We start from the raw sequence: 16,271 nt of genomic DNA, 5'->3' as shown, positions 1-16,271 counted from the left end.
ATTCTAACTAAGATTTAACCCCTCCCCTCATTCTATCTCTTTTCTTCTTTCCTTTTCGTTCTCTTTCATGCTTACCTTCTTTCCTTTTCTCTCCCTCCCACAGATCTTCACATCTCTGATCATTTCTCGCTTTCTCTTTATTATTAAGCTACTTCCAATATGCCTGATTTTATCGGCAACCAGTTAACAATTCCAGATTATGTCAATCACCGAAATTCATCATCAGTTTGTCTAATCAACCCCAGCACATGGGAGCATTTCATGAAACAAATTATCAGTGAATTTCATCGACTTTTGTTATAAGCTACTGAAAACTTTACATCTGATTGGCTCAGAGCAATAGTGTCAGTAAAATCATTAGTTATTTCATGAAACACTCCCTGGATATTCAGTTAATTATCTCTCCTTCTGTTTGATTTGTTATATTTTCAAAGGTTTTTCTTTATATAATAGTTCATAGAAGACAAATCTTCAGAAATGTTTGATGTTGACTGAAATAGTCTACTAATAATAGACTCCAATGACAATGATTGTCAACTTTGTTGAGAACTTAAAATAATTATTAAAGTAGTGAATCAAAACTATATATGAATTATGAGAGAAACATTAAAAAGGGTTATTTTTAAGTATAAATCACTTTAATACCTATTTAAAAATTAAATGGCATTGCACAACATTTACATCTTGGGCATTAAGGCATTTGTGCTGTAATCTTATACTCCCCCCCCAAAAAAAGAGAAAAAAACATGAATTTAAAACCAACAAATAAAACTGGTTCACGTAAATCTCACTGAAAATACTCCAAGTGAGACTATAAAACAAATTCCAGAACTGATATCAATGGTTACATTAAAACAAACCCAATTAAAAACAATTTAAACGCTTGTATTTAAATACTGAAATTATTTGGCAAATGATTTTGGTAGAAAATGAGATATTGCTCAAGTTTTCTTAACAACATATTATGTTGGTGATTTGGCGGGGAATAACAACAATAAAATGATAAATGTTCACATTGATTTTAAAGATGCTCTCTTTATGTTCTTGAGTTTCTTAAACAAGAAATTAGGTTAAAGCCATAGAAATACATTGAAAAACATGACATAAAGTCTCTCGTTGAATTTTACCCCTTTCTCTTACTATCACTATAATGGAAGACATAAAAAAAACTAAGTAATGGGACGATCTGAGCAAATGCATTTTTAATTCTTAATGTAACTATCACGTCTCTTTCAGAAACATGTATATATGAAGCATCTTTGGTAGAATATAATGCTTTACAAAAAATAAAGTGTTGATCAGCAAATGTTGAAATCAACAATGTTTAATCTCTGATTTGCTGTAAAAAAAAATCAATAATCAGGATTCACAGTCATATGTTTTGATTATACATAAATCCTCATTTTATTCTTAAATACTTCATTTTTATAAAATCAAATGATTTAAGAAATATGTTACTCTCTTCATGATCCTAGGCATTCTTTAATCACCCCCCCCCCCTGTGAGGTAATTATGCCTAATCAAAATACATCATGTAGTTATTGACAAATTTCTTACAGAGATATCAATACATGGACAAGAGTAAAAGATAAGCATTGAAGGAAGACACTAGGATGAAATTAAAATCATTTGAAATATGGTGCTAAAGGAAGATCCAAAGCACCTTTGAACTAAGAAGAAAAACATTGAATGTATCCTTTTTTGTGAAAAGGCATGCCTGGCAGTATTTCATCAACTTTTATCACGTGACAGGTTGTCACTTCTGACGTCTGTTGAATTTGATTGGCTGAGAAGGATAGTTCTTATGGTCACTTTTTTTTCATACTTAATTAAATCTAGATTTTATTTCCTCTCTAAAAAGGGGGAAAACGGTAAAGATGGCCAAATGTGGTAAAAGAGAAACTCCTTTCTAACATTGTAATCTGCAGGGATACATAGAATTCTTTATCCCCTCCCTCTCCTTTCATAATTAAGGGGTTCAGAAACAGAATTAAGAGAGCATGAAATTAAATGAATGAATGTGGTCATGTATGATATTTGTGGAAGGATATTGTATCAGTTACATGTAATAGTGATGTGTGACTTGAATACTATAATTTTATTAACATTCTGCAACATCAGGTTCCATTGTAAATTCATCTAGATCAAAAACGTTTTGATGAATGATGACTCTACATCATGTAGGAGATGCAGCTAGCAGGTTCCCATGCAGCAATGTGTCATGCATCTCACATGACATATAGTAAGTGCTGATTTGTAACAAAAATGTTGACCCAACTCCCGTAATTAATAAACTACAGTGGTTGTGATTCCAGGTAAGAGGGGCAAAACAGTTAACAATTAGCAGTTACAATGCGGGTGTATGCCATAAAGCCGTTCATTAAGTTATCTATGACTTTACAGAAGACTTTATATGAAGTGCCAAAATGTGAGGTATACATTTTTTTCTGATGGTTGAAGAAAGAACGACAGTAATCGCAATGATCTGATTAGGCCCTTGTCAAAAATCAGATATGCATCTTTCATGCAGGATTCTTGCACTTGAGCAGCTTTTCATTACTGATTTTCACATTCATCAATAATTGGAGATGTGGCAAAACTGCTGTGAAAAGAAGCACAGCAGCTTAATAGCAGGATTCCTGCAAAAAAACATGTCACAGACTTTTGACAAGTTGCCTTCATTGTGGCAAATAATACTTTGCACCCACAGTGTGCGCTATGATAATCTACATCACCACAACTTAATAGTAGCCGAATTTGTGAGTAAAAATGATTGACAAACCCACTTGGTCAGCTGTGCATGACATCATGAAGACCTTTATGAAACAGTTCCCAGATCAAAATAAGTGATTCGAAATAACCCCTTTATATCCCCTCTTCTTGTCAAAAGACAAACCATCTATGTGTAGTGGCAAATAATAATAATATAGGGTATTTATATTGCGCACATATCAACCTTGTTAGGTGCTCAAGGCACTCCTATATTACCCGGCTAAGCTAGGCGTTCATAGCGCAGTTGATACAAAACTGTATTTATCTGAGAGTGAGGATCAAGACCCTGTAACACAAAGATTAGTAACTTAGCGTTTGATCTTAGGGCTGGTTTTCAAAGTAATTGAATTGATCATTGTCTATGATCAATCATACATCAACAGTACGATCAAGCTCTGCTAAGCTTTGTTAATATTTATGTTATTTCAAATCTTCCAATTTAAAAAATGGGCATGATTAGTAAAATAATCTACCTATATCATTCCAGGTTTGCCATTGATATCACGTTTTCTGATCTGAAAACGTCCATTCATCTTTCTGAATTGATTTTTCTTGATCCTCAACCATTGATACCGACTCTTCTTTGGGTGTGATGGAAAAGTCCTCATCTTCTCCAGCAGTCAAGACCTCAAAACCTGACTTTGTTATAAGGACTGTGTGCTCAAACTGGGCTGATCTGTAACCAAAGAATAGAAACAGAAACAAAAATACAGTATCACTATAAACTATTAAGGACAAAAAACATATATATTTTTTTATGAAAAAAAGAAAAAGAAACATTTAATCAATATACCTTAATTGTATATTTCATCACTGAGAAAAGGTAAAAAATTTAGAAATTGTATTCACTCCCATTTTTAAGACATTTCATTATTTCAAAGTTACATGATTTCAAATTTCAAATGTCAAAGCTTAGTCAGCAATTCAAGAGAAAGTCTTACAATTTCAGACAAATTTTCATTCTATCATCACGGATCAAATTCTGTAAAGTTCTGACACTGTTAACATAAACCAACTGTCAGGAAAATAGGAATCTAGATGGAAATCCAAGTATTGCAAACATTGTCAAACATGGATTAGCCCATGAGGGCATGTGTATCATTGTTGTTTGTAAAGACCTGTTGACCAACAGAATGATGATTTTAAGGCTCATTGTTGGGTGATTTCAGGTCTAGTGTTGGTGTTGAAATTTGGATTGCTTCCCCTAGCTCCAAAACTTATTCCAAGTTTGTAAAACTGACCCAGATCACATTATTGACATCTCAACAAATAGTGAGTGACTTTTTGGGACCATCTTCATTTTATGTTTGGTGTTATAATCGTGTAAAATTGACCTAACACCAACACTGAACTTGAAATCACCCCTTGAAGAGATACTCATTTTCTACGAATATCATTTGGTACAGGATTTTGGTTCAACTTGCTTAAATCGACCAGATTACAGAAACTGTGACATACCTCTTCTAAGTCAAATTTCTGCCTCTGCCTTCAATTTGAACAGATTTATTTTGTCCAAATAGATTTGACTTATAAAGTTACCTGTATACATATATATATATATATACTGCCACTTTGGTAGTAATTACATTGGATTATTTCGTATCTTTGTAATTGGGGTTACAATGTTATCTATTTGACTTTCAAACTGTCAACCAAAAAGTGCTTTTGGGAAATATAAATTTACTTTGAATATATTGCCTCTCATTGTGAGATACAAATGAGCAACATGCAAATAACCAAATATTTTCATTATTTAAAAGATGATGTAATAACTGGATACTTACCTTGTATGATTTTGTGCATAGACTGTCCAGTTATCATTTCCTGTAACCATCCTATCTACTCTCTCTAAGATAACAGGTTCTATTGTAAACGTCATACCAGCTGCCATTCCCTCGGGATAGGAATTTGCTGAAGACAAATAAAGTAAAATACACACTTCACTGAAGATACAGGTAATTTAACTCACACAAAATTTTTGATTGGAACAAGTCAATTATAATTCATAATATGCTTCATGTTCCACTTGGATGCTCACAAATCTCTTCATAGAGCAGTCTATGAAATTGCATCCCAAAGTTAATAATTTGAATAAATGACATCAATATTAATAGAGGGCAATGAAGGTTTGATGACAGAGAAAACAGCATAAAATGGGTGACTGCATTGTGACAATACCACCTACTGTACCTATGCAAATTGTTACAATGTGTGTCATGACATTAATTATGTACATATGAAATGATTCATCAGTATAAGAGTAAAAATAATAGACAAATTAATATCACTAATATCACACCAAAAAATCTTATAAAGAATAAGATTAAATAAAATATGATTTTGAGAATATAGCCATGGTACAAATGAACACTTCCCTATCTAAAAAGCATATTTAACAAAAAACGATTTGAATCCAGTTCACTGAGGTTTCACACAACAATCATATGCTTTACACAGCATCACTACCAATGTTACTTGATTCTATGATATTTACCATAGTGCCAAATATCAGGTTTACAATGAAAATATGTGTTGATTCCATGGCCTATAAAAGATGGACATACATAGTAGTTGCCTTCTGCTGCTATCCTCCTGTGTAAATTATGAAGGGGGAAAGAAAAGAGATTATTAGCATGTGCATAATGATTTAAATAGAAAAAACTTTTGGAAATTAGCAAGTTCAAGTTCACTAATTTACATATTATTTCAACAGTATTCATGAAATCAATATTTCTTAAGTTTTTTTCAATCTGAGTCATTCAACACATTTACAACCATCTTATACACCTTAACAAGAGTACGTGAATTATAGTATACTGATAGGAAAGAGATGAAATATGAAGTAAACTACCATGCTTATTGGTCTTCCAAAGCATATAAGCAAAATGACACAATGTGAAATATAGTTCTATAAATATACTAAATAGAACTTTTCAAGAAAAATATTATCTTTGTCCATAATTCAGTTTTTCATAATTCAAACATTTTTCAACTACAGGTAACTCTGCTTTTAAAATTCAAATCTCTTGAGCAAAAAAAACTTTTTGCCTCAGGACAAATTTGACTTAAGAGAGCTAAAAGCAGTATGGTATTAACTTTTTTTTCTGACTCGGCTTCTTAATTAACATATGGATAGTCATATTATGCCGACATAACTGATCATTTTTATATTTAAGCCAACCTTCACACAAGAGTTTAAACTAGCAGGGGTACAAAACCATGATCTATGCAGATTTCTTGTATATACATGAGTGCGGTTATTTCAGTGCGTACACGGAGAAAGGTCCAATATTCAATGCACAATCTAGCAAAGGGTGCTAAATTCATGAAGTGAGATTATACAAGAAATCTGCAGTCATTGTACCCCAGCCTAGCATAGATTTACTTAGTGACCTTATGCCTTATTATCAGTTTGATACATGTATATTGTTCAATATATTGAATTGTAATAGAGCTACTTACGATATCATATTTCCAATAGCACTGATGGGAACATCTGGTCCGCATTCTTTGATTGCTTCATCTCTGCATTTCTTAGCATATTTAATGAGGCGTTTACCAGCATCATCTACATTCCCTACTTGGTAAGTTTCTGATAGATCAGCATGGAAACCATTCAAGTATACCTAAAAATGAAATCAAATATCAATGGGAGAAAGAGGAGGTGGAAAGTGAATTAAAATTGAAGTCATGAGTTGCTATTATTGATATTGCATGATGATAAATATAAGGGAAAATGGAATGCACAAACAAAATTCAAAATGGAATTTACATATGTAATGATAATATATTGACCTCAGTCACACTGCAACGACTGAAAACAAGATTGATTGACCAATAGTGTATTGAATTGTCTGTTTGTCTCATGTTCATTGAGAATTAGTCTTGTTATTGTGTCTCATTTCTTATGTGTTTCAGAGTTTCTGGTTTTATTACAGATTCAGTTCTTCTCCAGAGTTTTTTCTTTGCAAGTCAATTACTGCAAAATTAAAATACAAACATAGAAAAGTTACACTCATGCACTTTCCCACCTGGAACAAATTTACAAAATTATCTTGAACTAAAAATCTCAAAATTTTAAGCCTACCATGGGGCTCAAGTCATTCCAGGATTATCTCGCTTAGTTAGGTTACCTATTGGAGTGCTCATAGCCATTGGCGGCGGAAGCCAAAAATTTTAGGGGGGGGACCACAAATTTTTTTTGACAAGCAAAAAAAAAAAAAAAAAGGTTATCAACCTAAAATTTTAGGGGGGACGCAGGGAAAAAAAAATTGACAAGCATACAAAAACAAAAAAAAAGTTATCAACAAAAGATTTAGGGGGGGACCGTCCCCCCCCACCTAAAATTTAGGGGGGGACACGTCCCCCCCCCCCCGCTTCCGCCGCCTATGCTCATAGCATACAGGGAACTTTTTCCCATTTCAAAATTGGAAATGAAAATTACTGTGATGTCTGCAGTGATGATATCGCCATCTTCAAGAGGTCTATCGTCAGGTATACCATGGACCATCACATTGTTGACTGATGTACATAATGACTTGGGGAAGGAGTTGTAATTGAGAGTTGAAGGGTATGCTTTATTATCTATGCAGGCTTCGTGAAGAATTTCATCTAACTGATCTGTTGTGACTCCAACCTAATGCAAAAAAAAAAAAAAACAAGAAATGAAGTCTTGAAGCTCCTGCAGGATTCTATGGTGGTAGAACCCTTTATGCCTTCAAGGTACCATGCTTTTTTCTTGAAAATGCAAGGTCCTGAAAAGAACAGCATCCTCATACTGTATTCTTACCATCTTTATAAGAATTTAATTTTCATCTATTTCAACCATAAAGACAGTGAAAATATAATAACAGCTAAAATGAAATGGGCCAAAAACAATAGAATATGAAGGAATACAAATCAGCAATTTTAGCAAAAGTACATGCCTGATGAGGGACATGTGTCAGATAATAGCACACATGGAGTCTTTAAAAATAGCTTTTTCATTCCCATGAAGCTATAGGCACAATTAATAACACATGAGAATTATGTACACTATTGTGAAGTTATTAAAATAAAAAATCATAGTATTTTGGGATTACACAAATTGAAAAAGAAGAAGTAGAAAATAACAAGTGAAAGAAGCCTTTGTTATATGCATACATATTACAAATTGCTTTGAGATTGTCCACAGAAGAGATTCAAAAGCTGAATTTATTACTTCCTTCATGATATTTTAATATACTGAATTATTGATGAAAAAACCTAGGCAAAACAAAAGTCTAGAACTGAAACTTCCATGGCTCATACCTCTATACACGATGCTGTAAGATCTAGAAGTTTTCGACCTAATCTACCAGCCTCTCTCATACATTCAATAGAAGCATGATCTAATAGAAAAACCTTCCTCTGTGGAGCCATCGTCGGAATGCCAGAATGTGCATAATCTGGCATCTCTATTTCTTCTGGGACTGTCCTAAATGGACTCACCTATAATGTGAGAAAAAATAAAGTTGTTGAGAGGATGAAATATTATCTTAAATATGAATTGGGTTTTTACGGTAATGGGTGAATCAATGTTCTATGAATAAAATAAATAAATTCAAGGCAATTCAGACTAGATGATACAAAACGTGTATTACTTGTATTTGTCTCTAATCGATCATACAGATATACGTGTCAAGACTTACATAGATTTACATGTGATTATAAATCAATATTGAGGGTAAAGGATATTCTTATTATGTTGAAGGGATTGAATGAAACTTTAATTTTACTATATTAAAGTATGTGCTAACCAAATCTGCAATACACTTCTACAAATAAATGAAAACTTGAGATGTCACTCTGTTCAAGTAGAAGGAGGGCAATTCCATAAACTGATCAAGTGCCTTGAAATGTGGGGCAAGGTCAAAATTAAAAAGTTGCAGAATGACACAATATTGAAAGTCACTTATCTTTTTTTTCCGTGGTGATGAGTGAGTTTCTCAGCGTTTTTATTTGTTTTCATGCACGTTAAAATCGACATTAACATGGAATCAAACACACCTCTGCACAAGCAAACAGTAACACATAACAAACAAACATGCATGGGTATTTCAAACCACGACTCAAATCATGTTATATCACAGATCTCCATATTAATGTTGATGTTAAGGTGCAAGAAAACAAAAGAAACCGCTTTGAAACTCACTTATCAACACAGAAAAAAAGAACAGTGACTTTCAATATTGTGTCATTTTGCAACTTTTGAATTTTGACATTGCCCCACATTTCAAGGCACTGCACCTCCATGTGAACCATAATCATATCATGTAGGGTAGCATTCTAAAGAGAATTAAATGATCTATTCATTGGTATCCATCATACATTAATATGCACTAAAACCGAGGAGGGATTATCAATCAAAGTCAGATTTCCAAACTTTTTTTTGAGGGGTTTAGGTCTATATTCATAAGGGGCCTTCTACACCCTTGACTTCTGGTTTTTAGCCAACTCTCCATCCCTTTCCATTTCCTGATTGTTTTCTTTTTCTTCAAATCATTTATTGCACTGGAAGGCCACCTTCCAAGAGGACACATTTTCAAATCACAACAGAAATAGGGAGAAAAGGGTTAAAAAGGAGCACCAACCCTGTTGATTTAAGCCCTGTATACACATTAGTCTCTGAATCTATGTAAACTGTATTATGTTGAATTAAAAGAGGAAAATAAATAAGCTGAATGTAATTTATTAGAAAGGAAAACAGACAGTACCCTATTGCTCACCTTTCCAGCTTTGACCACTGAGTAGTTACTTGGTGAAACTGGTTCTGTCTTTTTACCCCATTTCTGGAAGATGTTGAATGCGGTCCTTGACTGTGTTTTCTGTAGCTGACTTAAGCATCCTTTGCATAATAACTTGGTCACAGATTTCTTACACTGAGAAGAGAGTAGTGTGACTGGCTTTAGCATACTGGTACTGGGTAGTTCTATAAGATTAAGAAGAGATCAAAATACTGTGTCAATTTTAAACAAATTAAGCAGAGGTCATACCTGCAGAAAACTTGTTTATACCAAGGATGTATGTAAGAATACATATGTCTTCATTATTGTTAATACATTTTTCATCAAAATATAGGTATGATTAAAGTTTTGAAAATAATCAAAATGACTTAAATAATTAATTATCACCTAAGTGCAATTTCATTTAAAACAAAAATTATGTATAAAAAAAAAATCAGAAAACAATTTTTTAAGGAAATGTTTAACATTGAGCCTATTTGTGCATGAGGCTATAGCTAGCTGCCTGTGTAGGAGGAAAAACCAAATGAAAGGAAAAAAATGTTTAAAACATGTAAAAGAAATTTCAGCTGTATGCTGTTTAAATCAGCATTGGCCTCAATTTCTCAATCACTGCACTTTTCAAATTCAAATTCAAATTCATTCAAATTTAATTCGGTTTTATTAAACAATACTCATCAAAAAGTCTGAAGACTAACAATGTGAGTTTACATTTTTTTAAATACATAACAAAGAAATAAATAAATACATAACATGCAGTGACCATTAAAGAAGAAAAAAAATATACATTATGTTTAAAATGCAATAATAGTATTAGAAGAAATAGAATGAGCAGATCCATGTAATAAGACAGATTAAATTTATATATATATAAAAAAAAGCAGGTGAGGAGCAAGAAAGGGGAGCAAGAACGGCAAGAGTAAGCATGTGAAAAGGTGAGAATAGAGAGGGGGTGTAGCAAAAAATAAAGGAATGAAGGAGGAAAAAAAGAAAGACCCACTAGTAAACAATAAATTGCAGATTACAAATATAATAATTATGTGTAACAAAAAAAATACATGATGGCGATCATAATAGACGAGTGAGTGGGAAAGAGCAACAGGGAGATAGAGAGAGGAGGGAGAAAGACAGAAAGAGAGAAATAGAAAGATCAGACAGAATCTGAAAGAAGGGCATCATATCTAATCATAGGTTACATAGGTAAACAAGATATACATGGGAAGAAAAAAAAGAAGAAAAAAAAAGGTAAGCATCAATAATGAATACTGGTCAGACACCAAATGAAAGGGAGAAATACAAAAATATAACATTAATGATTTGCAATACTGTATCACGTACTGGAACATTTGTAAATAACACTCAGAGATGCCAAGTTCAAAGATCTGCAATGTGTTCACTGTAACCACCCTGCCTGTGGGGAATCTACATGTAGATCTATGGTATGCCAAAGCAGTACAAAACACACACTTGAAAAATTCATTAAAATATTACTTTTGCGACCAAAAATACTATTTTCTATACAATTGCAATTTATTTTTCATTAGTTACCTGGGAATCATTTTTGTATTCACCAGTGCCCTCAAAAACTTGATATTTTTGCATATTTTTGTCATTCTGACTTTGTGTACACCCTCTACTGGTGAAATATAAAATTGCAAGAAAATTTTCATTTTTCAATCTCTGTTTTAAATGTAGAAATAATTATTTATAAAGAATTTAATTTACTGAAGAGCCAATTTACGTGATGAATAGCTGTAATGGAAACCGACAGTGTAAAAATAATCAAGCATTTGTTCCCAAGAACAAGAGAAAATAAGCCAAACATTGCCAACCTTATTTCAATACACAGGGAATAGAAACAGAGAACAAGGTTACATCATAACCTTGTTCATTGAATGAGTGCAATGTGTGAGAATTTAGGCTGGGAACTGTGACAGCTCTACCCACTTGCACTGCAGTCTACGTCTGCAACCATCTTAAAGGGATGGTCAGGGCTGAAAATATTTATATCTAAATAAATAGAGTAAAACTCACAAAGCAAATGCTGAAAATTTCATCAGAATCAGATAACAAATAACTAAGCTATTGAATTTTAAAGTTTTTCAACATTTTGTGAAAACAGTTACATGCACATCGTCATGAATATTCATTAGGTGGGCTGACGATGTCATACCCCACTTTCCTTTTTCTTGTTATTACATGAAATCATAATCGTTCATTTCTTCAGTGTAAATGATGTGTTTCCATTATGACGAAATAAGTTGCGGCAGTATATAAAGGGCTTTGCCAAAGCCTAAAGTAGGTACGCCACTGATAATTCAAATCTTCATCCAAATCTGTTGAAACTTACCTCAACATAAAGAAAATGTGTCACCCATTACGATGATGCATTGATTAAGACATATGATGAAGAATAACTCAAGTTATGATTTTTTTAAGAAATGATTTCTAAGTATTATCCATTCCGAACGAATTGTCGACCATCGAGTATCAATCACCACCGCGCATGCGCATTCGGGGATTGCCAATTCGGGGCGGAGATTTTACATCGCGCATAAACGCTTCTCGCGGCATGGTGACGAAGCGTAAGTGCGCATCATTTGTGAATGAGATTGGTCATTTTCGCGGCGCTCATAAATATGCATGTGCGTTCATGATACGCATATATCGGAGTATTTTGTTGTTTTGCAAGGCACAGTGTGCAAGACGATTGATTTGAGACTTGAAGTTAATTTCACATGTTTTAACTAGATTATCTGAATTACAGTGCACAATTACGACATGGAAGACCATTGGGATGGATTTCAAATATAATATGTAAGTGAGTTGATAACATTTGGTTTTGCATCTTTCTTTTTTCAAGTTGTTTTGAGATCGAGAATTTTTTCTTTCATTTTAATCATCATTTCTTGTTTCTTGTCTGTCCACCGCAATTTTTTGTAGTCCTATGTTAAATGTTCCCCTTCAGTACACTGATGCCTGAAAGTATGAATCCGAAAAATGCACCCCCCCCCGCGTTCATCCTTTCTCTCGATCCCTAACAATAACATTAAAAAGGATAATAACATAAGCTGATACTAGATAGAGTTTTGACAAGTTATTAAAGTCGTTTTTTTTTTTTTTTTTGGAGAGGCGGGGTGGGGGGGGGGGTGATGTAATTCCCATTCCCCCCCCTCATTTTTTGTTTTTATTCGTGACTTGATATCCTTGCCTTTACGTGATTTCCTATGCATGCTCAATCCTTGAAACTTTACATAATTTTAAAATATTTTTACAGATCCATAGTACACCATACAGAACTTTTTTTAAAGGAGCTAGTCTCAAGTTTGTCTGTCTGTTTTGTTTCCTTTTCTGTGAGTTCCTTTCTTCTCATTTTGTTCCTCTCCTGTACTAACTTTACAACCATTTGCTTTTGTTTTTGCTCCTCTAGCCTCACTTTTTCCCAATTTCATTGCATTCATTATTTTGTTTTCTCTTTCATCTACAGGAAATTTTTGTAGCCAGGAGGCTGTATCATTTGATGAAAACATCAGTTTGGATTCGACCTTACCACAGAAATGTTAGGGGCCCTATGAAGCATTGCATCCGCTCTGCCAAACTGCCTCTCACCCGAGATATTTGTAGAACTACACGATGCACTTTCTGCAGCAAGATCCAGCTGAAGTTGTGATGAACTAGCATATAATAGATTTCTTATATTCATAACATTCATCATTCCAGTTCTTAATTGATATTTCAAAAGTTTAATAAATCACTTTACATGCATTTAATATATTTCTTATATTCATATCATTCATCATTCCAGTTCTTAATTGATATTTCAAAAGTTAAATAAATCACTTTACATGCATCATATTGAGCTGTACACTGAATCTTGCCTCATAAGATCATTTGGCTTCAGCTCTACATAATACCCCCCCCCAGCAATAAAAAATGAAAATCTAATAAAACAATAGAGCTGCAGGCAGTAGCGTACCTAGGATTTTCCACAGGGGGGGGGGGGGCAAAATCGTCCGCCCAAAAATTTGACAAGCAAAAAAGTCTTCAACCACAAATAAAGGATTTCGTACCAGAAAAAAAAATTACAAGCCAAAAAAAAAAAAAGGCCCTCAACAGGTTATTAAGTACATTTCGCAACAGAAAAAAAATTACAAGCAAAAAAAAAAGGTCTTAGACTTCAAAGGAGGGGGCCACCGGTGGCTCATCAGGGGGGGGGGGCAGGGATACGTCCCTTGCATGGGTTGTGACTCGTCGGGGGGGGGCAGTCTGCCCCCCCCCCATAGGTACGCTAGTGGCTGCAGGTCCACCCACCCATCTGTATCAACCATTACCTCCAATGAGAATACCTAATTTTAAATTTTATTGAGCAACTTCATTAATACTGTTAAAATATCCAATTTATATTTTTATGTGGAGTTAATTAATGTAACCAATGCCAACAAGGAAAAAAAATAAAATGAATACTTTCATGTGTCAGTGTGGATTTGTCATTTCTTTTTTAAATTTATTTTAATATTCAGATCTGTATGTGTATCCTTTTTCAACACTATGTTCCTTCTCTTCTCTACTGCATGTGCCAAATTGTTTGTTTTTTTGCTCATACTTCTTAAATAAATCATGAAAAAATTACATAAAGTCTAAATAAAAATATTTAAACAGACATACAAGAAAAAAAAGTGTTAGTTTGGGGTGATAGAAAATGTTAGAAGACAGTTGGGGGGGGGGTGAGATAAATCAATTGTTTCTTTCTTGTCAATTTAAAAGCTGCAATTCACATTTGTGAATAATTAAGTAGTTGGTAGAACAATTCCTGCTTAAAGTTGCAGTCTGAATGGAATGCAGGATCGCCAAGAACAAAGCCCAGAGGCAGAGGTGGGGTTGGTTTTTTTACGGCGGCATTTCCATCACGCTTTCTTGGAACCACAGATATTCGACGGCTCATGCAGCCCAAGTCTGTTCATTGTTGGGCCCCTCGACTTCAGATCAGTAAGTATTGCCATGCTCAAATGGAGGTAAGAAATTAATCTGAATGAAAATAAAAATATGAAAACAAAAGAAAATTAAAATGATAATGAATTAAATTAGATCTAGGCCATTCATTTTTAAAATAATAAAAAATTTAAGTTTGATTAGGCCAAAAGAAATCATGTTACATGAATTTTCAACAGAATATAATCATCAAATAATAAATCAAGACTTAAGTAAATTACCTAAAGTAAAGGCTAAAATTAGGTTCGAGAAGATTCAGAAAGTTGTTGCGTCATTTGCCATTTTTTTTCAATATTTTATTCAATCAAAATGAATGTGTGTCAATGTGGGATGTATTTCTGATTTCTACATTTGTGTCTGGTTTTCAATTCCTAATTTATAAAAAAGAAAAAGTTTTTTTTAATCAAAGAAATACCAGACATATCACGGTAGACGGTCTGCTACACAAATTCCAATGCGCAGGACTACACACCGCGGGCAACCCAAAACCCTAGCAGCCGCCATAAATTAGCCCGCGAAACGCGTCGCCAAACTTTAAAAAAAATCCCACGAAACAAATAGCAAGGGCGTTTAACATTCGTCCGTGGCAAATGGTGGCAAGAAATGCTGCCATGAATGAGGTAAGAAATGAAAGCTTACGACTTCAATTTTCGAGTAGCATATGTATTTTTAGCGTAATATGTCTGATAATTCCATGAAAATAACATATAATGATGATTTGATGCATAAACTGTACTTACAGACTGTTTTAGTGCAATTTTTGTTCCGATCTCGATCCTCCGTCGCAAGAGCTTACCGTGCAGTATAGCTGAATGCATTGGGAAGATGATGTCATCGTTTTCATTCCCATTGATATACGTTTACCATCCTAGACAGGAGACTCAAGTAGGGCTTGCCGTTATTGCTCGCACCGGCTCCCGAAGCAGCTTGTCGCCATTTTCGTACGCGAAAATGATGACGCGAAAATCGCGCCCTCTCGCGCTAGAGTAGCGTACCTACCTAAAGGCAAAACCAAAGGCAAAGCTCAGCCTCAGCTCAGTCTCAGAATGGTTTTTTTTGGGGGGTGCTGGAGCTGGCTGAGCAAAAACTGGGGCTAGGCTGACAGTTACAAGCTGTCCACCCCCCCCCCCCCATAATTCTGCACACTAAGTGTGTGTGTATTTGAGTTTTGTCAGACGTGTATCAATCAGATATGATTATTTACGTCTGGGACTGACCTTTAACGTCACCATCCGAAAGACGTGACCAGGGCTCGAACCTCTGCATCAATTTGTAACTTCCCCACAGCTTGGATTACAGGCGCACGCCACAACGCCCAGTTGTAACAATCAAAAGTCAATAAAAGATTAAAAAAGAAGGAGTAAGTTTACGTTACTGAACTTCTGAAGGCGAGCGGCCAGTCAGACACTTGCCTACCTAGCCCCTAAGCCGGGCGCGCCAGTCGCAGGCCCCAGCCCGTGGGCGCGGCTGCTTCTCGCCGCGTCGCACTGCACTCCTCCTGCAGTGCACTGCATCAATCATGATTAGTGGTTTCTACTTTGGACATAAAATAAAGACAAATAATAAGATATGACAAGTTTACACTCAATCGACCACCATGAATAATTCAGAATTAATTTTTAATCACATATGAAACCATTATAATATCGAAACTTACTCTATTTTGCTCTCCAAAATGTGACAAACCTTAACCCAGACTCGAGACTTGACTCGAGACTTTCAGCTCGTCAACCTTTCAGCTTATGGAAT

General features: G+C 34.4%; 1 protein-coding gene across 3 annotated transcripts; it reads right to left on the bottom strand.

Moving 5' to 3' along the window:
• Positions 1-616: 616 nt before the first annotated feature.
• Positions 617-16,271, bottom strand: LOC129257377 (methionine aminopeptidase 1D, mitochondrial-like). Of its 3 annotated transcripts, XM_064096896.1 has the most exons (9): positions 16,180-16,259; positions 10,872-10,967; positions 9,519-9,721; positions 8,062-8,241; positions 7,217-7,408; positions 6,235-6,398; positions 5,267-5,364; positions 4,557-4,683; positions 617-3,448 (listed from the first exon to the last, which is right to left on the bottom strand). In XM_064096896.1, the coding sequence occupies exons 3-9, from the start codon at positions 9,702-9,704 to the stop codon at positions 3,274-3,276; spliced, it is 1,122 nt and encodes a 373-aa protein (XP_063952966.1). In that variant the 5' UTR covers positions 9,705-9,721; positions 10,872-10,967; positions 16,180-16,259; the 3' UTR covers positions 617-3,273. The 3 variants fall into 3 exon arrangements, with proteins under 3 accessions (XP_063952966.1, XP_054751662.2, XP_063952967.1); XM_054895687.2 differs by lacking the exon at positions 10,872-10,967 and having other exon boundaries at positions 16,180-16,271; XM_064096897.1 differs by lacking the exon at positions 10,872-10,967 and having other exon boundaries at positions 16,209-16,264.

The sequence above is a fragment of the Lytechinus pictus genome, chromosome 3, assembly GCF_037042905.1.
Source record: "Lytechinus pictus isolate F3 Inbred chromosome 3, Lp3.0, whole genome shotgun sequence".
NCBI lineage: Eukaryota > Metazoa > Echinodermata > Echinoidea > Temnopleuroida > Toxopneustidae > Lytechinus > Lytechinus pictus.
Note: the sequence above shows the minus strand (reverse complement) of the source record. Positions and strands in the feature narration are given on the sequence as shown.